The 25,788-nt window shown below is 50.4% G+C and overlaps 1 protein-coding gene across 5 annotated transcripts; it reads right to left on the bottom strand.

Moving 5' to 3' along the window:
* Positions 1–210: 210 nt before the first annotated feature.
* Positions 211–25,571, bottom strand: SPATA3 (spermatogenesis associated 3). 5 transcript variants are annotated; one of them, XR_009730875.1, is made up of 5 exons: positions 18,649–19,197; positions 14,301–14,478; positions 11,176–11,319; positions 10,838–10,990; positions 319–377 (listed from the first exon to the last, which is right to left on the bottom strand). XR_009730875.1 is itself a non-coding variant. In XM_061387960.1 (4 exons), exons 1-3 carry the CDS (start codon positions 19,055–19,057, stop codon positions 11,214–11,216), a joined length of 693 nt encoding a protein of 230 aa, XP_061243944.1. In that variant the 5' UTR covers positions 19,058–19,197; the 3' UTR covers positions 290–377; positions 11,176–11,213. The 5 variants fall into 5 exon arrangements, 3 of the variants coding, with proteins under 3 accessions (XP_061243933.1, XP_061243944.1, XP_061243958.1); XR_009730874.1 differs by lacking the exons at positions 14,301–14,478; positions 18,649–19,197 and adding an exon at positions 24,698–25,571 and having other exon boundaries at positions 211–377; XM_061387960.1 differs by lacking the exon at positions 10,838–10,990 and having other exon boundaries at positions 290–377.
* Between the last annotated feature and the right edge of the window lie 217 nt (positions 25,572–25,788).

Raw genomic sequence — 25,788 nt, 5'->3', positions numbered from 1 at the left:
CCCAGGGACAGAGTTTTCTGGTGGTGGATACTAGTGCCCGTTGACTAGTTACCTTAGGTATTGAATTAAGTTGCCTAATTCCTGCATTTAAAATAGGAAAATCTGAAATCGTTTCTTCTGTGAGTGTGTGCAGACAAAGTTGCCTCCCTTGGGTCCGTGGCCCCCAAAAGGAAGGGTAGGATTCCACCTTGGTTTACCTTGGGGTGGGGGGGGCTCACAAAGTCACCAAGGCCCTCACATTTCCCTACCCATTTGCCAAGACCAACTTTTGTGTCTCTAGGTAAAACACACTAAAGAAACAGAACTCCTTTTTTTGATTTTTTTTTTGGTTTTGTTCTATTTTGGTGACAAGAGAGATCCTTGATGGAAAACTGGATCTGTAAGAAAAATAAGGACAGAGCCATTAGCTTAGACAACACTCTGTGACCCCAGAGTTCTGGTGGCTTTCCAGTTTTATAGCCTCAGGGTGAGGGTTTAGCAGCTAAGATCCTCCTGTGGGAAAATAAATAATTTAGGATTAAAATTTCTTCCATTCATCACCTTCCCTCTTCCTTTTGTCTGAACTCACAGAGACTTTGTTTTTTTCCCTTCAGGCTGTAACGAGCTTATGCAAAATGCCTGGCAGGAACTGGGCTTGGGCCATTGTTGGCACCTTCTGTTTCCTCTCCCTGTCCCCAGCACTTAAGATGGAGCCTCTCTCCCCTGAAATGGAAGGCTGTGGTGGTTTTACTACACTCAGCGCCCAAAAGGAGAGGGGAAAGCAGCTGATTGATTTTAGTGCTGCGTCATTCACTGGTGGGATGCAGCGAGAAAGGCTCACCAAGTTTTGGAAAGAAAGTTGTGTAAACGTCTTTCCCTTGAGAGGAGGCTTTGCCACTGTCATCATATGGTTCCTCACTCTAGGGTAAGAAGGACACCCAACTGCCCATCTCCCTCTCAGAAGGTCTAAGAGCTGAGTCTCTGAAGCTCTGGATGACTCAGCAAATGCCCGTAATTCATCCCTCCTCCACCCACCAACATACGCATGTGCATTGATTCACGGGTCCTCAGGGTGGCTTTCAGTGGCTGAAATACTGAAGTCAGAGAGGTCTCCAGGCCAACAGGTCTGCACTTGGCCGTTCATCCTGCACTGCCTAACATATCACCTTCTTTAAACGCTCTTGCCCGCCATAGTCGGTGCTGCTGTCTGCTTCTCCCATATCCACTCTCACGTCTTCTTTCCTGGCAGGGGCCTCCTTTGGCTGGATACGCCCCTCCTTGTCCCCACTAGTCCATAGGGGCAGGGTGTGGGGGACATCTAGACCGGTCTAATCCAGTCACGAAAATTCACCCTGCTATGCTATTAATTTGCTTAAGAAGAAGCAGGAGACCCAGTGCAGGGGCTTGTCACCCCCAATGAGGGAGCAAGTATTCCAGGAGAGGGGCACCCTGGGAACAGATTTTTAACTCAAGAAGAGACCCAAGGGGAGGTGGCCTTTTCCCTTGCTTCTGGCTGTCAGGGTGTGCATGCGTGCTGTCGCTTCAGTTGTGTCTGACTCTTTGTGACCCTATGGACTGTAGCCCGCCAGGCTCCTCTGTCTACGGGACTCTTCAGGCAAGAATACAGGAGTGGGTTGCCACACCCTTCTCCACGGGTTCTCCCCCACCCAGGGATGGAACCTGCATCTCTTAGGTCTCCTGCATTGGCAGGGGGGTTCTTTACTATCAGCGCCACCTAGCTTTTTAAGGTATGAGGATACAATTCTGAGAGCTCCTCTAGCCATCTGCCCAGGAGGGGAACTAGCCAGCTCCGTGCTAAGGGTGTCAGAGCCGGAAGCTGGAAAAGTCCCCAGGTGTCTGATGACACCATTGAGTTAACCAGCTCTGACACTTGCCGGCTGTCCTGTTGTTATGTGAGATAATCTCCTTAATATCATTTTGGACTGGATTCTCTGAAATTGGCAGCACCAAGTAACCTAACTCATAATCCACTTGTAAATCAAGTCATAAAAGGCCACGACTGAGCGACTGAACTGACTGAACTGAAAAGGCCTTATGGGCATTTGGAAACCTACCAGTTCCCACTTTCGTCTTACAGCTGAGTTAAAAAGAGAGGCATCAGAGCGATGCCATTGGTAGAACACTTCCCAGATTTACTGGGAAGCACCTTAACCACATGAGAGAGGTAGGTAAGCTTCGTTCAACTGTCAAGCTAAGGAAATTTTCTCTCGAAGCAGTGAAAACTCTTTGCACGTGAAAGGGTCTGCATGGAGAGCAGCTGCTGAGCAACAAGATGCCTGGCAAGTGGGGGCTCTGTGAGCACCAGGGTCGGCTCATCCAATCAAGAGGCAATGAGACCCGAACCCCAGTGCTGGTTCAGGGTCCTCCCACTGTTCGCTACATGAATGGGGATGGGTCCTGGCACCAGGTTGGGGAAGCGCACATCTGTTTGTCCACATTTGTCAGGGAACAGGGGAACAAGCAGAGAGAAGCAGCTGGAGCCTTACCACCAGAGGTCACAGCTCACCAGCTCCTCCCACTGAGATACATCTCTGTGACCTTGTGGACACTTGTTGACCTGAGCCTGCCTGCTTTCCTTACCTCTGGAAACCTCCTGAGATCCCAGCTGCTCACCTAGACCCAGAGAAGACCAGGAACAGGTGTCTACTCCGCAGGGTCTCCCTTCACTATCAGACTTCTCCACGTTGGCCCTCTGCTCTATCCATCTTTCCTACATCAGCTATTGCTAATGACCCTTATGTTCACAGCTAAGACCCATCCTTTCCTGCTAGCTCCCTCTATCCTTCTACCTACTTGACATCTCCACTTGGTTGTCCAGCAAAAATAACAGTAAAACAGAACTCTTGATTTCTGTCCCTTGTGCCTTCATCCTCTTGGAGTCAACTTTGAGGCTTCCCTTTTCCTCATTGTTTCATCCAGTCTACCAGCCAGACTTGCTGGTTCAATCCCCACACTGTCCACTGAAGCCAAGTGAAATCGCTCAGTTGTGTCTGACTCTTTTCAACCCCATGGACTGTAACCTACAGGCTTCTCCATCCATGGAATTTTCCAGGCAAGAGGACTGGAGTGGGTTGCCATTTCCTTCTCCATGGGATCTTCCTGACCCAGGGATCGAACCCGGGTCTCCTGCATTGCAGGCAGATGCTTTGCCGTCTGAGCCACCAGGGAAGCCCACACTGTACCTGTTCATTTTCCCTCTACACCCATCACCCTGGTCCAAGCACTGTCTTTGCCTGTCTAGACCAGTGCAAATGAGTCCTACCTGGTCTTCCTCCTCCATTCCCATTCTTTACCCAATAGATACTGTGATTGTTTTGAAATCAAAACCAGGAGCTTGAGATATTCCCACTTGAGAGGAGGATGCATGAGTTAATATCGGGTTGGCCAAAACGTTTGAGGTTTTTCGTACTATTATGGAAAATTTCCAATGATCTTTTTGGTCAACCCAGGTGACGCTAGTGGTAAAGTCCCCGCCTGCCAATGCAGGAGACATAGAGACTTGGATTCGATTCCTGGGTTGGGAAGACCCCCCTGGAGGAGGAAATGGAAACCGACTTCAGTATTCTTGCCTGGAGAATCCCAAGCACAGAGGAGTCTGGCAGGCTGCAGTCCATAGGGTCACACAGAGTTGGACATGACTGAAGCAACTTAGCATGCACGCAATAAATGTAAAGTGTCCAGAGGTGTGCTTATGTAAGGATTTGCTGTTGCTCTGTAGCAGGGGCTGTCCACCACATCTAGAACACAATGGAAACTCCAAGACCTTGCCTGACCTTGGTCTCCCCTAAAGTGGCATCCTGACCCCTTAGCTCTTAGCCATACTGGCTTCTCTGGCCCTAAAACTTAACATTAAGCATCTTTCCTGTTTCAGGGATGTAGGGTTTGCTGTTCCTTCTGCACAGAATGCTCTTCCCTCAGATCTGCATGGTCTGGCTCCTTCTGCCAAAGGTACCTCAGTTCAGAGGGGTCTTCACAGAACAGCCAGGCTCTGGCAGCGGCCTCTCCTGCTCAGCCCACCTCTCTCTGCTTTTTATCAGATCCACTTTATTTCCTTGACAACATTTACCACCAAATCAAGTGATCCTGTTTATTCACTGACTTGTCCACAGTCTGCCTGCATCTACTGGAATGTAGGCTCCCCAAGGAGAGCTCTTGTCTGGCCTGGTTTACTCCTATAGCACAAGGTAGGTGCCCAGGAAATATCTAATGAATGAATGCATTATTTAATTACCAAATACTCCCCACTGTGTGGACTCTGCCACCTTCTAGCTTGGATGGCAGGTAAGTATGTAGGCCTCCATCTGAATTTTCACCTCTGATCTCTTTGCCTGGGGACTTCGGCTGGCCTAGATCCACAGATTTTACCAGACCTCAGAGTCGCGAGTCTAGCCCTGGCCTGTTGGTGGACTTGGCTGTCCATGCCCTACTGTGTCGTCACATCTCACAGCACCTGATGTGGTGCTGGGCACATGGTCAGTACTAATGTGTGACAGCCCAGCTGACCCACTTGCATACCTACATGGGGAGGGGTGTTGGGCGGACACTGGGGAGCCAGGTGGGAGATACCATGGTCACCAGTGGCTATTAGTTCTGGGCTTCCAGAAAATGCTTCCCTGCCTCCTACTGGTGGTGCATGCATCCAACCCTCAGAACCCTCAGCATCCACTGAATGACGGGGGAGTTTACATCACAGCCTGGCCCTGACAGAAGCCAAGTTTGGAAATGAGGTCATTTAAAACACATGTGATGCCAGTGAGCGTGGATCTCAACACTGGTTCCCAAATTGTCACCAGAAGAGCAATTTGACAGAAGCAGAGGGTCTGGTGAGAAAGCACCCTTTCCTCACAATCACAAGGCATGGGCTCTGGGGCTTGGGAAGGGCTCTGTCTCAGGCCACTACATGGGCAGGGGCGCTGGCATAGTCTGCCTCTTCTCCAGGGAAATCATGGGACCGAGGACAGAGGGTCTGTCTGTTCCTGGGAGGACCCACCTGTCCTAACTCTGTGTTGGGAAAGGGGCCTGCCCTAGGGAGACAGAGGAGTCACCACTCAGAACAGAAGAAAGAGGCAGAACTGTGTGATGTTGGCACACTGCGTGGTTTGAAAGTGATGGCAGTGATGCTGGGGTCCCCAAACAAGCCCCACCCGCCAACTGGACCCCTGCCAGCAACATACACACAGCTTTAGGGCTGGAGTGGAGCCTGGATTCAGTCTCTGGGGAGCCTTGTTAACTTTGCCACCAATGCAAACTCTCAGTTAGTCCCAGGGAGGTGACCTAGTCTAGGCAGGGCAGGTTTCCAATCCACTCCTTCCTCCCTTCTCTGCCTCTCCATTCTCCCTGCAGTCTGCGCCCCCCTTCACTTCCCCTCCTCCTGTCTCTCCTCCCATCATCTCCCCATCCCCCAGGGCTCAGGGCTGGACATACCCGTCGTGGACCACAGACACTCTGAGTGGCACTGGACATTGCAGTCAATAATATGGAATCACTACCTATTCCTGTGGTCTTTCAACTCTCTGGTTAAAGAAGGTCTCGGTGTGGAGCTGGCTAGTCTTAACACCCAGCACTAATCAAGTATCTTTGAACACACAGGACACTGACATCAAAGCTGAGATTTTTTTCAGGCACCCCATCAGCCAGAATTCCAGGACATTTCATTTTTACAGTGTTTATATTTCCCGTGAATCTTTTAATGACAAAACATAGGATTTTGCATTTATGGCCCATTTGAAGATAATCTGGAAAACTCAGCAGTGGCCACAGGACTGGAAAAGGTCAGTTTTCATACCAATCCCAAAGAAAGGCAATGCCAAAGAATGCTCAAACTACCACGCAATTGCACTCATCTCACATGCTAGTAAAGTAATGCTCAAAATTCTCCAAGCCAGGCTTCAGCAATATGTGAACTGTGAAATTCCAGATGTTCAAGCTGGTTTTAGACAAGGCAGAGGAACCAGAGATCAAATTGCCAACATCCACTGGATCATTGAAAAAGCAAGAGAGTTCCAGAAAAACATCTATTTCTGCTTTATCATTTCAGTTCAGTCGCTCAGTCGTGTCCGACTCTTTGCGACCTCATGAATCGCAGCACGCCAGGCCTCCCTGTCCGTCACCAACTCCCGGAGTTCACTCAGACTCATGTCCATCAAGTCAGTGATGCCATCCAGCCATCTCATCCTCTGTCGTCCCCTTCTCCTCCTGCCCCCAATCCCTCCCAGCATCATAGTGTTTTCCAGTGAGTCAACTCTTCGCATGAGGTGGCCAAAGTACGCCTTTGACTGTGTAGATCACAATAAACTGTGGAAAATTCTTCAAGAGATGGGAATACCAGACCACCTGACCTGCCTCTTGAGAAACCTGTATGCAGGTCAGGAAGCAGCGGTTAGAACTGGACATGGAACAAAAGACTGGTTCCAAATAGGAAAAGGAGTATGTCAAGGCTGAATATTGTCACCCTGCTTATTTAACTCCTATGCAGAGTACATCATGGGAAATGCTGGGCTGGATGAAGCACAAACTGGAATCAAGATTGCCAGGAGAAATATCAATAAGCTCAGATATGCAGATGACACCACCCTTATGGCAGAAAGTGAAGAAGAACTAAAGAGCCTCTTGATGAAAGTGGAAGAGGAGAGTGAAAAAGCTGGCTTAAAATTCAACATTCAGGAAACTAAGATCATAGCATCTGGTCCTATCAATTCATGGCAAATAGATGGGAAAACAGTGGAAACAGTGTCAGACTTTATTTTTTTGGGCTCCAAAATCACTGCAGATGGTGATTGCAGCCATGAAATTTAAAAGATGCTTGCTCCTTAGAAGGAAAGTTATGACCACCTAGACAATATATTAAAAAGCAAAGACTTTGCCTACAAAGGTCTGTCTAGTCAAAGCTATGGTTTTTCCAGTGGTCATGTATGGATGTGAGAGTTGGACTATAAAGAAAGCTGAGTGGTGAAGAATTGATGCTTTTGAACTGTGGTGTTGGAGAAGATTCATGAGAGTCCCTTGGAATACAAGGAGATCCAACCAGTCCATCCTAAAGGAAATGAGTCCTGAATATTCATTGGAAGGACTGATGCTGAAGCTCAAACTCCAATACTTTGGCCACCTGATATGAAGAACTGCTGCTGTTGCTGCTAAATAGCTTCAGTCGTGTCTGACTCTGTGCGACCCCATAGACAGCAGCCTACCAGGTTCCTCTGTTCATGGGATTTTCCAGGCAAGAGTACTAGAGTGGGTTGCCATTGCCTTCTCCGTACGAAGAACTGACTCATCTGAAAAGACCCTGATGCTGGGAAAGATTGAAGGCAGGAAGAGAGGGGGATGACAGAGGATGAGATGGTTGGATGGCATCACCGACTCAGTGGACATGAATTTGAGTAAACTCCGCCGAGTTGGTGATGGACAGGGAAGCCTGACGTGCTGCAGTCCATGGGGTTGCAAAGAGTCGTACACGACTGAGTGACTGAATTGAACTGGAGATAATTGCATTTAAGTTAAAAAGGAAGCTAATTTAAAGAAAATAAGTGATCAGCTGTAAAACAGCTTGACTATATTCTGACTTCTAGTTTACAAATTTCTTATCTACTGATGTTAACAATTTTAGGTTTTAATAAAACTATAGTGTCTGTGGCAATCATTGTGTAATGCATAGAATCGCTATGTTGTGCGCCATAACTAATGGAGCATTGTAGGTTAATACTACTCTAAAAATATTTTAAAAATAAATTATATTATAGCTTTCAAAGGTCAATAAAATTTGGGGACTACTGAGTTAAAAAAGGATGATGATGATGTAGCCGCTACGTTGAGGTCTTCTTTGTGGCAGACACTGCACTGTGTTTAACATGTGTTTTTTTTACCGAGTCCCCCCACTTAATGTGGGCTGTACTATTATTATCAGCACTTAGCAAGAAAATGAAGCATCAGGAGTTAAAAACCTTGTCCAGGCCCAAGAAATACTGGGGGTAGAATGAGGATCTGATCCCAAGGTTTCCTGCCCAAGCTCACACCCATGGGTGCTGCCAGGAGGAGATTCTAAGATGAAACGCTTTAGCTCAGGCACCATCCTCAAACGCCAGTCACTACCACCTTACCCAGGGCCTCCCAAGTGGTGTTAGTGATAAAGAACCAGCCTGCCAGTGCAGGAGATGTAAGAGACGCTGGTTCAGTTCTTGGGTTGGGAAGATCCCCTGGAGGAGGGCATGGCAATCCACTCCAGTATTCTTGCCTGGAGAATCCCATGGGCAGAGGAGCCTGGCAGGCTTTGGTCCATAGGGTCGCAAAGAGTCAGACATGATTGAAATGACTCAGCACAGCACACCGTCTACCCAGCCGGTGGCCAGCCCGGGAGGGCCGTACATCCCTTAGTTCATCCTCACAACCACTGCCCTTGAACGTGCTGTTATTCTCCCCACTTTAGAGATGATACCGACTCTCACAGAAGTTAAGTAATATGGGCCCAAACACCCAGCGACCTGGGAGTGGAGGCCAGACTAGAACCGTGGGCTCTAACTCCAAAACCAGCATCTTCCCAACCATCTCCAAGATGATAACAGTAACAAGACTCCTGGCCAGCTCTCTGCCCTCCAAGCACCCTGTCTCATGCTCCCAACCATCTCAAGAGGAAGGTTCTATGACGTTTCCTGTTTACAGATGAGGAAACCGGGGATCCTCAGCTGCTATGGAATTTTGCAAAGCTTAAGGTGCTTCTCTGCTCTTTTATGAATGGTCCCATGATCAGGCAGCAGAGCCTTTGAGGAGATGGCGAGCTCTCCCTGGAGCTTATTTTCTGGGTTGGGCTTTTGAGCATCTATTCCCACCACACACCCTGCTGTGGCTGCTACAGGTCTGGGGCTGGTTGCCAGCGAGGAAGGATGTGGGAAGGGACAGTTAGGGAGTTTGGGATGGACATGTACACACTGCTATATTTAAAATGGATAACCAATGAGGACTTACTGGATAGCACAGGGAACTCTGCTCAGTGTTATGTGGCAGCCTGGGTGGGAGGGGAGTCTGGGGGAGAATGGATACATGTATATGTATGGCTGAGTCCCTTTGCTGTTCACCTGAAACTAACCACCTGAAAGTAAATATTGTTAATCAACTATACTCCAATATAAAATAAAAAGTTTTTTAAAAAAGAAAAAAAAAAGCTCCCATTACTGCCTCCCCTTCTCCTCCCCCTCATCACTTATTAAGCTTTCATGGCACATGGATTTGACAATGGGGATAATTATAGGCAGGAGGAGAAGGGGATGACAGAGGATGAGATGGTTGGATGGCATCACCGACTCAATGGACATCGGTTTGAGCAAGCTCAGAGAGCTGGTGATGGACAGGGAGGCCTGGTAACATTTTAAGACCCTTTCTTCAGAAAACTTATTTTTCTCTAAAGGTGATGAGTCAGGCACCACCCTCCAAAAGCATTAGATAAAGTTGCATTCCTACAGGGCAAAGGTGTGGTGGGCTACAACAAGAAAAAGAATTAACTCAAGGGTCCCAGGTTACAAACATTAAAGCTACTACTTAGATTCCTGAATGTAGTCAATACACTGCCAGGGACACAGTAGGTAAGGGATATGGAGACTTAGCAGCAAACATTGGCCCAACAAGTGAAAAACCCTTCACCAATACAATTTCTAATCAATCTTTTAACTGCTCAAAGGAATCTGTATTTAGACAGTTTAGAACATCTCATGCCTCTCACAGTTGGGAGGCTCTGAGCAATCACATGTGGCCGGAAAAACCTATTCAGGCAGGCTAGAGGACTTCCAAAAGAGTTTGTAGGTTGAAACACTATCACACCCAGGAATTATTAACTGGAGCTGTAAGTTAACTCTTTTTCAGAGAGAGGTAGTGGGGGACAGCCCCCCATAAAGTCAGAGGTGTAGGTGAGAGCACAAAGCAGAAAATAGGCAGACTCTGGTTTTGGGGGTAGATGCTCGAGAATTTCCAAGGGGACTCCTGAGGCTCGATCCCGCCTTTGCGTATGCTGAGCCTCCTTCCTCATGACCTTTGCCACGGGCAGAGTTCCTCACGCTGGCTCCCGGCAGTGATAGAATTCCAGTTGAGCTATTCCAGATCCTGAAAGATGATGCTGTGAAAGTGCTGCACTCAATATGCAATATGCTGGGAGATGGCTCCCGGCAAAAGGTGCTCTCAGTGCCTGCTCAGATCCTCTTTGTGCGCTTGCATATCCACTGCCCAGTCCTGTGAATTATGAATGCTGTCTACTGATGGCCTAGAGCTGCCTGCTTCCCCAGGAACTTGTCCTCACCCAAACGGGAGCCACTTTTTCACAAAGACACACACTCCCAACCTCTCCCAGTAGCTAACGACTGACTCACAGAAGAGCAAGAAAGGCCAACCCTCTTGCCCCAAGGCTAGACCCCCTCTGGGTGTCATTCAACCTCCAGGCCTGCCTGGACCAGGCTAAGTGGACTTCAGCTGAGACCTCATCCTTGCTTTGCTCCGTCCCCTCCCTCTCTGGCCTCCCCTCACTCTTTTTCCTTCACTAAATCCTGTGCACCCAAATCCTTGTCTCAGGCTCTGCTACTAGGGAGCCCAGCCTGAGACAGGGGAGGATCCAAGATGTTGCATAAGGCAGGCTCCCTGCCCTCAGTGATCTTGTGGAGATCAGGAGACAGGCCACCTATGTACGTAAAAATCATCCACAGTACAGGATGGAATAGGCTGGAGAGAACAGTGGTTTAAAAGATGGGAGAAGGTTTCTGTGGAACACGAAGTTCACAGAGGACAAGAAGGGCTGGAAACAGTGGGAACCACAGGGAGAAAGTTTGGAGGAAAAGCTCCAAGAGGTGTAGGACCCCCGGCTCACCTCTCCTGTCTCCTCCTAGCTGGGGTCTGTGAGGAGAGGAACCACCTGAGGTCAGCAGGGAACAGGGAAATCTCTGTTTTGACGATCCCAACAATGGGTTTAGCGTTGTCCATGAGTGTCCGGGGCTGCCCGAGAGAGCCACGCCAGTAGGCCCTGAGACCAGAAATGAGTCTCTCACTCTCAAGTTTCCCCTGAAAGACTGGGGGTCTTGGTGTCCCCATAAAGACCTCCTCCTTTCAGAGAAGGGACAGGCGCTTCACCATGCTACAGGGCTGGCAAGTCGATGGGCTCTAGGATCACTCTGCAGAGGGCCACGGGCATGAAAGGGGTCCACATACCTGCCGGACTGCGGGCCTGGGGACTTGTTTACAAAGATTCAAGGATGTAGTAGGCAGCTCCTAGGGCTCCCAGAGCCACAGCAACAGTTCCGAGGGCTCGGAGCACGCGAATTACGATGAGTGGAATGTTTTCTTGAAGGTCTTCTGCAGAGCAAAGCAGAGAACCCATGGGTTGGGGGCAGCTGGGCTTTAGTGCTCGTCCGTAGGCAGGGGAAAGGAAACCATGAGGATGACAGGAACACCCATCTCCCCGCTAAAGGTCCTCCTCTCAAGGGAACACAGTTCCTTTCGCCTCTTTCAGTAACGCTCTACCACAAGACTCCCTCCAGGATCCGGGGATGGGCTGGCCTGGGATGCCAGCTCCCCTGGGCACTCAGAGAGAAGATGACAAGGTGTTTAAGGCCGCCGTGTGCCAGGCCCTGTGCTAAACACCTCCCTCCCACCCAGTGTCCTCTTCAGGCCTCACAACCCCGCTGTGGAGGAGTCCTGCCGCATAGGTCTGTTCTGGAGATTAGGCAACTGAAGAAGCCACATATTACACCCCCACAAAGCGGGTGGGAAGGGAAACTGCATGAGGCTGCTAGTAAGTATGAACAAAGTGAAAGTGACTTGACTGACTCTTTGCGACCCCATGGACTTTAGCCTACCAGGCTCCTCCGCCCATGGGATTTTCCAGGCAAGAGTACTGGAGTGGGCTGCCATTTCCTTCTCCAGAGGATCTTCCCAACACAGGGATCGAACCCAGGTTTCCTGCACTGCAGGCAGACGTGGAAGGCACTCAGAAAAAGCAGTAGCCATTTGGACAAAGACCCTACTAAAGCAGAGATTCTTACTTAATATTTAAGCACTTAAAATTTTTTAATTTAATTTAAAAAAATCAAAATTTTAATTTATTTAAAGCCAGAGCCAACACTCCACTCTGCATAGAAATGGAAAGGTTACAGAAGCAGGTGTGAACTTGAGCAGACTTAGGTGCACACCTGACACAGGCCAGACTGGACCTCGGCCCCTCCCCTTCACATTCCTATTTCTGAGCCTCGCTTGTACCTTTTCCTCCACCCGGGATCCTTTCCCTTTAAAATAGGCCATGTGTATGTGTGTGCGTGCGCATGTATGCGTGTGCTCAAGAGCATCCTAAAATCCTTCCAGATTCAGCTCAGATATGACTGATAACACAGCATCTACCTGGACCCCAGCTCAGGAGCGAAGCTCTTTGAACATCTCTTTTGGGACACAGATCCCTTCCTGGTTTGCATCGGAGTTTCTAGATGCATGTCTTAGCTTATCATGTAGAAAATGAAAGTGAAAGTCTTTCAGTCATGTGCGACTCTTTGCGACCCCATGGACTATACAGTCCATGGAATTCTCCAGGCCAGAATACAGGAGTGGGTAGCCGTTCCCTTCTCCAGGGGATCTTCCCAACCCAGGGATCTAACCCAGGTCTCCCAAATTGCAGGCGAATGCTTTACCAGCTTAGCCACCAGGGAAGCCCATGACCTGCTGAGGCTAAGGGCAATTTCATAAACAGAAAGATCAGTGAAGAACTGGTCCCTGGGGCAAAGGAAGCAGGCAGCTAGGGCCCTGGCCTTGTGGGGAGGAAAGGCAGGCCTTCCCCCTTGGTCTGGTGGCCACGGAAGGAGCGCGAATCAGATACCATGTGGATGGCACAATTTTTAAGAGTAAAGCTCCCTGTTCTGGTTTCCCTCACTGTGCCTAGCGTCCTATGCAGAGGAGGTTTTCCTACTTGGTGGTTTGTGAATCCATGGCGCTCCCTGGCACCAGATGGATGAATGTACTGAATGGAAAGACAGCTGATCATGGCAATGGTGGGGGCAGGGGCAGGCCCTTCCTAGCCAGGACTTACCAGGTAGCAGAGCATTTTAGCTCTGGTGTGCTCTCCCAACACACCTGGGTATCTGTTCGCCTCGCTTCACAAGGCTGAGAGATGATGATTTTCAAGAATGTACAAGACAGGGGAGTTGGCGGGGGAGGGGCTGGGAAGAGGAGTAGAATGGAGATGGGGGTGGGTGGGTTCTGCTTTAGGGTGGGTGATGCCCAGATGGAAGATGTATCCTGTTGGACATGTGTAAGATCTGAGTATAAGTGGGGCTTCCCTGGCTTCCAGAGCTGGGGGGAGGTGGAGGTCCTGCTCTAGCCCTTGTACGTAGCCCTGATGCTGCTGCTGTTAAGTCGCTTCAGTCGTGTCCGACTCTGTGTGACCCCATAGACAGCAGCCCACCAGGCTCCCCGGTCCCTGGGATTCTCCAGGCAAGAACACTAGAGAGGGTTGCCATTTCCTTCTCTAATGCATGAAAGTGAAAAGTGAAAGTGAACTCGCTCAGTTGTGTCCGACTCTTGGCGACCCCATGGACTGCAGCACACCAGGCTTCTCTGTCCATGGGATTTTCCAGGCAAGAGTACTGGAGTGGGGTGCCATTGCCTTCTCCGTACGTAGCCCTGCGCCACTGCAAAAGCTACTGGAGAAGTTCCCTGGACAGATGTCTTCCCACCAGGGGAAGCGGCAGCCACCTGGGGGCTTCATGGGAGAGGAAGAGAAGGGTGAGGCAGTGGGGGCCACTGGGTCAGGGACAGACCCCTGTGGGGCTGCCAGGAATAGCCTGAGACCTGCTGAAGGAGGGGGAGGACTTCCTCTCACCAAGGGGTACGTGACTTACATTCACATGTATCTCTAAATTCTGGGGGAAGTTCACATGCGGGTCAAGAACAGGAAGCTTTTGGCTGTGGCACAGGCCACAGAAGGAGGCAGTGGCCTGACAGAGCGTTTAATCACCGAGCTTCTGAGTGACAGGGAGCTTGCGATGGAGGGGCTGTGGGAGAGTGTGCTCTGAAGCAAAGAAGAATGAACCCCAAAGGAGAAAATTGGCACCTCTCTGTGCAGGTGGGTCCAGGCAGAAAAGGCCAGAAGCCCCACCCGAGGAAGCAGCTTTCCTCTGGGCCTTGGAGTCCCCAGAGGAGGCTGAGTGCATGTGTGCGTGCTGAGTTGCTTTAGTCGTGTCTGACTCTTTGCGACCCTGGGGACCACAGCCTGCCAGGCTCCTCTGTCCATAGGACTGTAAGTACGAGGTGAGCCCAAGATCCAGCACCCCCCCCAGGGGCTGCAGAACCTGTAAAAGGTGAGGAGGTTTGGGAATCCTCTCCCTGACATGGTCGGCCAGGCCCGAGGCAGAAGGACATCGAAGATGCGGCTGTGGCAGAGGCCCAGACGACGCCAGCAAGCAGAGCTGCCGGGGCAAATGGAACAGGAACAGAATGCGCGCGGGCCCACTCGAATCAGAGGCCCTGCTGGACAGAGAAGGAGAGAGGTGAGGGGCCCACTGCTGCAGGAGGTGTCCATGCGAGGAGCAGTGGCCTATGTAGAGGAGAGAGGAACGACTGCTTGGGGAAATAGTGCATGCTACCTGGGAATAACACAGAGAACACCCATGTAATAGCTCACACCTGGACAGTGCTCTGTATGGCATTATCCATCGCATCTCATTGTCAGCAGTCCTGGGGTGGGGAATATTGTTATCCTCAGCTTACAAATAAGGAAACCGAGGCTCAAAGAATATCAAATATGTGCCCCGATAGTAAGGAGATGGAAGAATCGGGCTTCAGCTCAGGATTACTAACTCGCAATTTGGGGCTCTTTCCACGGAATTTGAGGGAAGGAGGACTGCACATCCTAGGAGAGGTGGCATTGACATTCCTGCAACCAGAGCGGCCACGTTCCGTTTTTCTGGAGCTCACAGATTTATCCAGAAGACAACCACTCCAGTGGACCGTCTTTGAGATCCTTTCCCAAGCTCATCTTCCATTGCTGTCCTGAGCTGCAGGTCCCAGAGGAACTTGGAGACAGCGCCCTCTGCTGTTTAGCAAGGGGACTCCCGGATGGATCATTCCCTCCTGTAACTACTTCCGCCTTGGCTCCCTCTTCCTTTTTTTTATTTTTTAAAATAATATTTGGCTGCACCGGGTCTTAGTTGCAGCATGCAGGATCTTTGAAAATTGTTGTGGCATGTGAGATCTTTAGTTGCGGCATGTGAACTCTTAGTTGAGGCATGTGGGATCTAGTTCCCTGGTCAAGGATCGAACCCAGGCCCCCCCATGTTGGGAGCTCAGAATCTTTACCACTGGATCACCAGGGAATTCCCTGTCTTGGCTTCTTGACTGAGCTGCCAACCCTAAAGCCCAGGAAGCCAGTGATCAACACCCATTCTACTTAGACTTGCCCACGACAGAAACTTTTCCTGGAAAGGGGAGGGACAGGATTCTAAAGATGAGACTTATCTTTTTTCTTTTAAAAAACTGGGAAAAAACAAACAAACAAACCGGACACACAATTTCCATTCTAAAGTTTACCCCTTTGAAGTGTTCAGTGGCTTTCAATATATTCATGAATGTATGCAATCATCATCACTAATTCCAAACTTTTCCATCCTCCCCCAAGCCCATTAGCAGCCCTGCATATTCTCCACTCCCTGCAGTTCTGGGCAATACATTTGTCTATTGTGGACATTTCATAAATGGAATCACACAATATGTGGGCTTTTTCGAGACTGCCTTCTCTCCTTAGTCTAATGTGTCTGAGGTTCATCTGTGTGGCAGCATGTATCAGCATCGCTCGTGTCTTTGATTTTGGCTGCACTGGGTCTTGGTTGTCATGCGAGGGCTTCTGTAGTTGTGTGTGGGCTCCAGAGCATGCAGGTTCAGTAGTTGTGGCACCTGGGCTTAGTTGCCCCAAGACATGTGGGATCTTAGTTTCCCTGACCAGGATGGGACCTGTGTCCTCTGCATTGGAATTTCAATTCTTAACGGCTGGACCACCAGGGAAATCCCCATCATCGCTTCTTATTGCCAACTAGTATTTCATTGCATGGATGTACCATATGTTGTTTATCCATTTATCATTTGATGGTCACTGAGCTGTTTCCACTTTTCGGCTATAATGAATAATGCTGCTGTTTTAGTTCTGGTGTGGATGTATGTCTTTAATTCTCTTAGGTATATACTCAGATCAGGAATTGCTGGATCAGATGGCAATTTCATGTTTAACCGTTTGAGGAACTCCCGGACAGTTTTCCACAGCAGTTTAACCATTTTACATTCCCACCATCAGTGTGAGAAGGTTTTGACTTCCCCACAGCCTCACTGAGGCTTGAAATTGTCCATCTTCTTGATTACAGACATTCTTCTGGAAGACTTGTATTTTCTTGAGCTACAGTATTCTCTACATATGAAAAGATTTGTATTTTAGAATATGGCATCTTTTATTTAAAGGTCCTCATCCCTTATCACCAACCTTCCTTCCCACTCTAGCTCCAAGGGAGACAATTCCTTTGGCAGAAGAAGAGTGGACGTCCACTGTAACCATGGATGAGCCTCACCAGTTCCCACTTTGCCTCCGCCACAAACAGAATACCAATCTGAGGGTGAGCCACATGCATTCATGAAAAGATGTGCAAATAGAAAGTCTTGTGTTCTACAGATCAGTTCTCAAGGCCATAATCCAGAAAGATTTATCTCAGTGGTTGACGGTCATCAGTTCAGTCGCTCAGTCGTGTCTGACTCTTTGTGACCCCTTCGACTGCAGCATGCCAGGCTTCCCTGTCCATCACCATCTCCCGGAGTTTACTCAAACTCATATCCATCAAGTCGGTGATGCCATCCAACCAACTCATCCTCTGTCGTCCCCTTCTCCTCCCACCTTCAATCTTTCCCAGCATCAGGGTCTTTTCAAATGAGTCAGCTCTTCGCATCAGGTGGCCAAAATATTGGAGTTTCAGCTTCAACATCAGTCCTTCCAATGAACACCCAGGACTGATCTCCTTTAGGATGGACTGGTTGGATCTCCTTGCAGTCCAAGGGACTCTCAAGAGTCTTCTCCAACACCACAGTTCAAAAGCATCAATTCTTCAGCACTCAGCTTTCTTTATAGTCCAACTCTCATATCCATACATGACTACTGGAAAAACCATAGCTTTGACTAGATGGACCTTTGTTGGCAAAGTAATGTTTCTGATCATAACATATACAATATTTAGTATCATACTCAAAACATTTCCACATGTTAATGGATTGATCCCTAGCCACAGAAATGTTGTTGTCACAGCCATACTTGGATTTAGGACTCACCCTTACTCCTCTCATTTATTTTATGTCCACACAATCTGAGAGGGAATGCTGTGGTCCTGGGAGTTTGGTGGGCTCAGGACCACAGTCACGGGCACTGGCTCAAGGTAGATCCAGAAGCTCAGAAAGGATGTTCTTCCTCCTGGGCAGACCACCAAACCTTCCAGGATTGGAAGATCATTGCTGCAGTTGAGGGAGGATTCTAAAGTCAGAATAGACCGAAGTTCCCCTCTTAGTGCTACCAGCAGCTGCATGAGGGGCAGCTGTTACACTTGCTTGAGCCTCAGTTTCCCCATCCATAAAATGGAGATGATACTAGTATCTCCTTTATAAGACTGTGAAATAAGATCACTTGGCTGAGTCGAATGTCAGGTATGCGGTGAGTGCTCAGTGATAAATGTTAGCTATTACCATTATTAGTAGCATGGTATTAACCAGACCACCTCCTGAACTCTGTTCAAGTTCTCTCGACACAATCCCATGCTCATTCAGACTCTGGCTACCCAAGAAGACGGGGGACAACTTTTCCTGGACAGCCATTCTATTTTCAGACAGAGCTAATTGTTGGATACTTTTTAAAGTTGAGCAGAAATCTACCTTCTACAGTGCCTTCCATGGATGAGTTGCCAGATTTAGCAAATAAAAATATAGGATGCCCGTGCAATATTCAGGACACACTTATTATTTATCTGAAATTTGACAGGGAGGCCTGTATTTTATCCAGCAACCCTATCCATGGGCCCTTAGTCGGACATCTGAGAACAACATAGAACAAATCTACTCATACTTTCCAGCTGACAGACAGACAACCTTCAATTCCCTCAATGGAGTCTCCTACACCTGAAGGCTCTTGCCTCCCCCGATTCCTCTCAGCTCCCCATCCTGGACTATCTTCCTTGGACTAGATTGTTAGGCATCTTTTACGCACACAAACAGCCTGATGAGGACAGAGTAAAGCAGCATGACCGCCTTCCTTGTCCTTCACTGGATTCTTCTATTAATGCAGCCTTGGTGTTTATTTGGGTATGTATGGCTCCCAAGGAGCTAATACTACCCACCGAGCCACGGCGAATGTTAATCTGTCTGAATACCCTGTGGCTGTCTTTAGAGAGACTCAACATGGTGAGGAATGACAAAACCCAGGAATCCTGGGCTCTTGGGTAAAAAAATGAACCCCAAACCCTTCACCCTCGCCCTCACCCACACACTCCCCACTGCACAGCTCCAGAATACACATTATCAGTACATCACGACCCAATCAGAAGAGTTATCAGCCTCTGGGGCAGCCCTGGGATCCATCAGCAGAAAGCCTAGAACCACTTGAGTAAGACGGCCGCCCACCTGCTTTCCTGGACCTAGAGGATGCTTTGGAGTTGGGGTCTGGAGACACGACGTCCTGAGCTGAGTGGCTGTGGCTGACTTCTGGAGCTGGGAGGGCTCGGCGTGCAGGTTGCGAGGGGGTAGAGTTGCTGCTGGGCTGTGAGGTGCACCCCGAGCTGGGCTGCTGCGGGGTGGGCCCTGGGCTGGGGGGCGGTGGGGCAGGTGCTGGGTTGGGCGTCAGGGGGGCCGACCCCGAGCTGGGCAGCTGCGAGGTGGGCTTGGGGCTGGGTGGTCGCGGGCTGGATCCAGAGACGGGCTGCTGGGAACTCGACTCTGAGCTCTGCTGCTGGGGGGTGGATTCGGAGCTGGCGTGCCGGGAGGTGGAGCCCCGGCGCCTGGTTTCTGACTTCTTCCTCTTGCCCTTCTTCATGGTGGATCCTCCTGACCTAAGCGTGCACCTACATGGAGCTGCCTAATGTCCCGGCTCCCTCGCTGAGGGGCCGTGTGCCCCTGCCCTGGGGGAAGGCTCTGGCGTCCGTCTGGGCTAAGGCCCTGAAGCGAAGAGTCACCCACCCGCCTCCTGTGAGGTCACAAAAGACAGGGTGGCTCCCATGGCAGGGGCTCTGGGGACAGTCTTCTCTGCTGACACCTGCCTGCTGCCCTCCGTCCTCCTTGGTTCCTGGAAGTGCCCACAGACCTGGGCACCTGGCTAAGCCTGGCCTTGGAGCCTGTGGCAACTTAGACCTCAGGATTCTGCAAACTGAGACCCTCCTTTGGGCACCTGCCTGCTGGTTGTGTCCCTGGGTCTCTGTGCGCTATTCCTCTCCAAGACACCCTGGCTGAGACGCTTCCTCTGTCACTGGTTTTCATGTAACCCCCACCCACTCCAAACAAACAAACCACTTCACCATGCATTTTATGAATTTTTGGTAACTGAAGATTTGCGGGTCCATGGAAGATCTACAGCCTTTTACTGTCTTGCTGTCTGCTTCCCCACACCAGATTATCCCGTTTGGAGTGGCTTCCCCCTTCTCCCAAAGTCTGCTCTCCTCACTGTGGGAAAGGACTTGGGGGGTTCCCCAACTTTGATAAGAAACACTGCAATGGGGAAAAGAATTTCCACAAAAACATAACAGGTGTTTGGAAAAATAAACTTTTCTGAAACTCATTACACTGACAATAGCAGTTGCTGTTGTTCAGTCGCTTAGTTGTGTCTGACTCTTTGTGACCCCATGGACTGTAGCACACCAAGCTTTCCTGTCCTTCACCGTCTCCTGGAGTTTGCTCAAACTTATGTCCATTGAGTCGGTGATGCCATCGAACCATCTCATCCTCTGTCGTCCCCTTTTCCTCTTGCCCTCAATCTTTCCCAGCATCAGGGCCTTTTCCAATGAGTTGGCTCTTTGCATCAGGTGGCCAAAGCATTGGAGTTTCAGCTTTAGCAACAGTCCTTTCAATGAATATTCAGGGTTGATTTCCTTTAGGATTGACGGGTTTGATCTCCTTACTGTCCAAGGGACTCTCAAGAATCTTCTCCAACACCACAGTTCAAAGGCATCAATTCTTCAGCACTCAGCCTTCTTCATGGTCCACTCTCAGACCTCTACATGACTACTGGAAAAACCATAGCTTTGACTCTACGGAACTTTGTCGGCAAAGTGATGTCTCTGCTTTTTTAATATGCTGTCTAGGTTTGTCATAGCTTTCCATCCAAGGAATAAGCATCTTTTAATTTCATGGCTGCAGTCACCAACCACAGTGATTTTGGAGCCCAAGAAGATAAAATCTGTCACTGTTTCCACTTTTACCCTATCTGTCATGAAGTGATGGGACTGGATGCTATGATCTTAGTTTTTTGAATGTTGAGTTTTAAGCCAACATTTTCACTCTCTTCTTTAACCCTCATCAGGAGGCTCTTTAGTTCTTCTCCACTTTCTGCCATTGGAGTGGTATCATCTGCATAACTGTGCTTGTTGATATTTCTCCCACCAATCTTGATTCCAGCTTGTGATTCATCCAGCCCAGCACTTCACATGAGATACTCTGCATAGAAGTTAAATAAGCAGGGTGATAATATTCAGCCTTGACGTACTCCTTTCCTGAGTTTGAACCAGTGCATTGTTCCATGTCTAGTTCTCACTGCTGCTTCTTGATCTGCATACAGGTTTCTCAGGAGGCAGGTACGGTGGTCAGGTAATCTCATCTCTTTAAGAACTTTCCACAGTTTGTTTTGATTCACACAGTCTGACAATAGCAGACCATCTCTCGGACTCCCAACTCGTCGTGCCAATTAGGAGACTATGACTCTTTCTTGAAGTTAACAATGTGATCTTCATTTTAGGACAGAAGAGGAAACAGGATTTTAAAAAGACAACCTTAAACTTCACGCTTGGACTGCAACACAGAACATGTTCACAGTAGGACACTCCGCCCTTAATGCGTCACTAGGCGAGTGAGTTTTCGCCTGTTAACCTTGAGAGTCTGGGGGCTGATAATCCTGCTCCAGGATACAGTTTAGGGTAGAACTTTTACGGTTTAGGGAGAACCCCCATGTAAGGCCAGACCTGACATGAAATATAAAATGACAGGAAATATTTTAAGGATTCTAGAGCCTGAAAATATCTTAATGATTCTCTTCTTGCAAAAGAGAAACTGAGGTTCAGAGAAGTTAAATTACCTTCCCAAGGTCACACAGCCAGTTGGAGGCATCAATAAGTCCCGTTCAAGGCTCTTTCTCTTAGGGAGTCAGATAATTATACAAGCCTTAAAATTAATGAATTTTTAAATTCCTTGATAGGATTGATGAAAACAAAGGCATGAAGGATTAGAAATGAAAGGAAGCTCAGATCAATAAAGCTGGGTTGAATCTGGTTGACCCTTGGCGTGAGGAGGTTCACGGAACAGGTGAGTCTGCAAGAAGGTGGTAATTCCCTGAAGTCAAGAGCAATGGATCTCTCAGCAGGGGATTCAGTTTAGAATCAGAGAGACTGGAGACCTGAGTTGGGAAACCTGTCCTGATTTAGCAGTCAGGTCAGGAACTCCTAAGGTATTTATCTCTGCGCAATTTGATTTTCAGGCACCGATGGGCTTTTGACTGAGGGCCTCGACTTGGTTTATACCATCATTTCTCAATCTCAGCCTTGTTGACATTTTAGGTCAGAAAATTCTTTGTTGGGAGGCTGTCCTTCACTGGAAGTGGTTTAGGAACATCCGTGGCTTCTGCTCGTGAGATGACAGTAGCCACCACCCTTCAACCCAAGTGGTGACAACCCAGAATGTCTACCAACATTGCTAAATGTCCCTGGAATGTGGTGTGTGTGTGAGAGAGACAGGGGGAGGGGGAGGGGGAGAGAGAGAGAGACTGAGCATGAGAAATTGCCCCTGGTTGAGAACCACTGGTTTAAGTGAATTAGAGATGGGTAGACACATATGGGTGGGCTTCCTGTGTCACTCAGTGGTAAAGAATCCGCCTGCCAATCAGGAGACCTGGGTTTGCTCCCTGGGCTGAGAAGTTCCCCTGGAGAAGGAAATGGCAACCCACTCCAGCATTCTTGCCTGGAGAATCCCATAGGCAGAGGAGGCTGGCGGGCTACAGGTGCAGAGAGTCAGACACGACTTAGCAACTGAACAGTGACAGCGAACGGACACATGTGGGTAGCATTTTCTGGTAGCAATGAAAGAAACATTCCATTTCACATCAAAAAGCCAAAGAGAGCACAGAAAACAAATCCCTGTACCCCAGGAGAGTGATGAAGGGAACATAGAGGGTCAGGCTTTAGGAGGAGTGAGGAGTCTTCCTATGGCCATGGAGAAAACAGCAAGGAGGTCCCAAGAAACAGGATGATGGCACCTGTGGAGTAAGAGGTTGCCCCAGAAGGATGGGGAAGGATAGCACTACTGCTAAAACATCTTCCACTCTGCCTGTGGGCATGAGCACACATTCCAAGCCCAGAAGTCTGACTCTACAACACATGACTCTGTAACTCAATGAGTCACAACTCATTGTCCCCGGCTCATAGGCCATCTCGCTGCTACCCACGTCCAGTTCCAGCTGTTGGTGAGCCCAGGAGGTCGAGGAACACTTTCTTGCATTTGTGGAAGCATTTTCCCCCTACTTGAGCCCTTCTCCCTCTCAGAGCACTTCCCAACATCAAGATCCACCTCAAGTGGACATCTCATAAAGCCTTTTTTGGGATCCCCAATGAGAAGTGATCTCTCTCCCTCTGAGTCCCAGGTCACATTCTGTGTGGTGTGAGAACGATTTCTATGCTTGTCTTCTCTTGAGTTCCCCACTCCCGAGCTGTGGAGACCGAGGAGGGCCAGAGTCCAGAGAAGGGGTTCAACAAGCTGCTTGACGGTGACGGTAGGAGGACAAAGAACACAGGGAATCACTGACCGCAGGGCAGGCATGGCTGATAGGGGACAAGCCTCCTGGGAACTGCATCACCAAGAGCTTGTTTTCAAAGATGGAGTGGGATTTTCTGGACTTGCCTGAGGATCCCCGTTGGAACAATCTCCAGGCAAGAGGCTTTCCTAAGCAGGCAGGCTGGCCATGGGAAAACCTCACGGACTATTTAGGAGAGGGAGGAGAATGGGCCTAAAGGGATGCAGCTAGGTGGTCGGGACGAGGTCCTGAGCAGAAGGTCCCTGACGATGCTGGCCCTGACGCTGGTGCATCTGGGGCACCCAGATCAGGCAGTCACCATTTGTCCCGAAACTAGCATCTTAGAGCTGGAGGGCACCACAGATGCCAACTGACCTTTCACCCCCACATGTCAGGAGGGCAGCTAATCAGCAAGAGGGGACAACTAGCTCTGGTCACCAGCAGAAGGGTTGGAGAAGGCAATGGCACCCCACTCCAGTACTCTTGCCTGGAAAATCCCATGGACGGAGGAGCCTGGTAGGCTGCAGTCCATGGGGTCGCTAAGAGTCGGGACCGACTGAGCGACTTCACTTTCACTTTTCACTTTCATGCATTGGAGAAGGAAATGGCAACCCACTTCAGTATTCTTGCCTGGAGAATCCCAGGGACGGGGGAGCCTGGTGGGCTGCCGTCTATGGGGTCGCACAGAGTTGGACACGACTGAAGTGAATTAGCAGCAGCAGAAGGGTGGCATAGCCTCCAGTAATGGAGCCTTGACTACCTGCCCAGAGCACCTCCTTCTTCTGGACTGATGCCCCTGGAGGGATTCTAGGAGGCAGAGGCATTAGATGCTCATTTAAGAGCCCAGAGCCCTCAGACCCATGGATTAACCCATAGGTCTAGAACCCTCCATAGGGTCTTGAGGGCTGGAGGTAAGAATCCCGAAGTGGGGGAAGGAGGAGGGTTACTAGGCTAACACAGGGCCTTCCTTATTGGATTGTTGTGAGGATTAGTCGTGAAAAGCCCTTAGAACAGCGCCTGGCTCACCATCGGCATGTTTTCATTGTAGTTGCGATTCCTTGGAGGAGAAGACTAAAGAATCAAGTTAAGAAATAGTGGATTTGGAGAGGAGAGGGTGGGCTCGGGAACTGAAGACTCCCAAACGAGTACCTTAGAAAAGTGCAATTGGCAGCAGCGAGCAAGGGGGAAGAGGGTCCGGTGGATTGGTGGGAGGTTTAACTACAAATCATTTCCAACACTTTTTGACCAGGGATTGCCTCAGCGAGCGAGACATCTGGTGTGAGAAACCCAGTTCATCTTTACCACAAACGAAGCAAGTGGAGGCATTAGGAGAGGGACCACGACATCAGGAATTTGTCTACCACTTGGGCTTCCCTGGGCTTCCGTGGGCTTCCCTTGTGGCTCAGTCAGTAAAGAATCTGCCTGCGATGCAGGCGACCCGGGCTCGATCCCTGAGTCGGGAAGATCCCCTGGAGAAGGCAACGGCTATCCACTCCAGTATTCTTGCCTGGAGAATCCCATGGACAGACCATGGGGTCGCAAAGAGTCGGACACGACTGAGCGTCTAAGACTTTCCCTTCTGGGACCAGCAGGGTGGGGACTTCCTCTGTATTTGCACTTTCCCACCCCGCGGGCGCCCCTGGCCACCCGGCGTTCCCGCCCCCTGCCCTCCCTCGGGCCCCTCACCATCCGTCTGGGTGGCCCGATCCACGAGGCGGACGCAACCCGGCGACGCGACCTTGTGCGCTCCTCCGGCGGCGCGCTGGACGTCCAGGGTGCCCTCCGCGCGGCGGGGGCAGAACACGGCCGTGTGCACCTCGGCGTCGGGGCTGTGCGGGGCGAAGGCGCCGCAGAGCAGGCTTTCCATGCGGCGGCGCGCCTCGGCCTCCTCTTCGCGCCGCGGCTGCACGATGAGGCCGAAGAGCGCGGCGGGCCGGCTGCGCTCCCGGGCGCTCACCTGCTGCAGAAGCAGCTGCAACCGCGGGAGCTGGGAGCGCAGCGCGGACGCGCGGCACAGCACGAGGAGCAGCCGCGCGCCGGGCTCGGGCGCCGCCCGCTGCGGTCCACGGTCCCGGCAGCCCGGCGCCGCGTCCTCCGCCGGCCCCGAGCCCGGGGTCCCCGCCGGCGCCGCCTTGCACTGGCGCTCTGGCGCGTCCCTGGCCTTGCACGGCTCGCACGGCTGCTTCTGCGAGCAGCGCTTGGACTTGGCGGCCGGGCAATCGGCGCCCTGCTTCCACGAGCTGTCCCCGGAGCGCTTGAGCCTCCCCCTGGCGCAGTTGCTGGAGTTGCTGTGGCCGCTCGTGGCTCGGATGGAGGAGGGTCGGGAGGGCGGATCGGTCGGGTCCTGCTCCAGAATGTTCTGCAGGGTCACACAGCACTCATCCTGCTTCCAGAGTTCGCCCAACAGCACCACCTGGCCGTGGCCCTCGATGCACTGGGTGGGGGCCTGCTGCTGCGGCTCGGCCTTGCCCTCCCCCAGGGCCCTGGAGGGCTGGGCCCCAGGCTCCATGGCCAGTCCGGCTCCCTTGCCCCTCTGGGCCGGGGCCTCCGATGGCCAAGGGAAATACTGCCCTTCCCTGGGGCATGTCACAATACCCCTGCCCCCTACCTCTTCCCGTGTGGCCAAGGGCCTCTGCCAGCTGTTCCTTGGAAATCTTCTAATACAGGGAACTTGCTGCGGGCGCCGCTGGCACGCTGGCTGTGATTAGTTTCGCAATCATTTTGTGTGTCTTTGGCGTCAAACGAACAAGTCCGTTTATCCCATGGATGGATCATTA

The sequence above is a fragment of the Bos javanicus genome, chromosome 2 (genome assembly GCF_032452875.1).
Source record: "Bos javanicus breed banteng chromosome 2, ARS-OSU_banteng_1.0, whole genome shotgun sequence".
NCBI lineage: Eukaryota > Metazoa > Chordata > Mammalia > Artiodactyla > Bovidae > Bos > Bos javanicus.
Note: the sequence above shows the minus strand (reverse complement) of the source record. Positions and strands in the feature narration are given on the sequence as shown.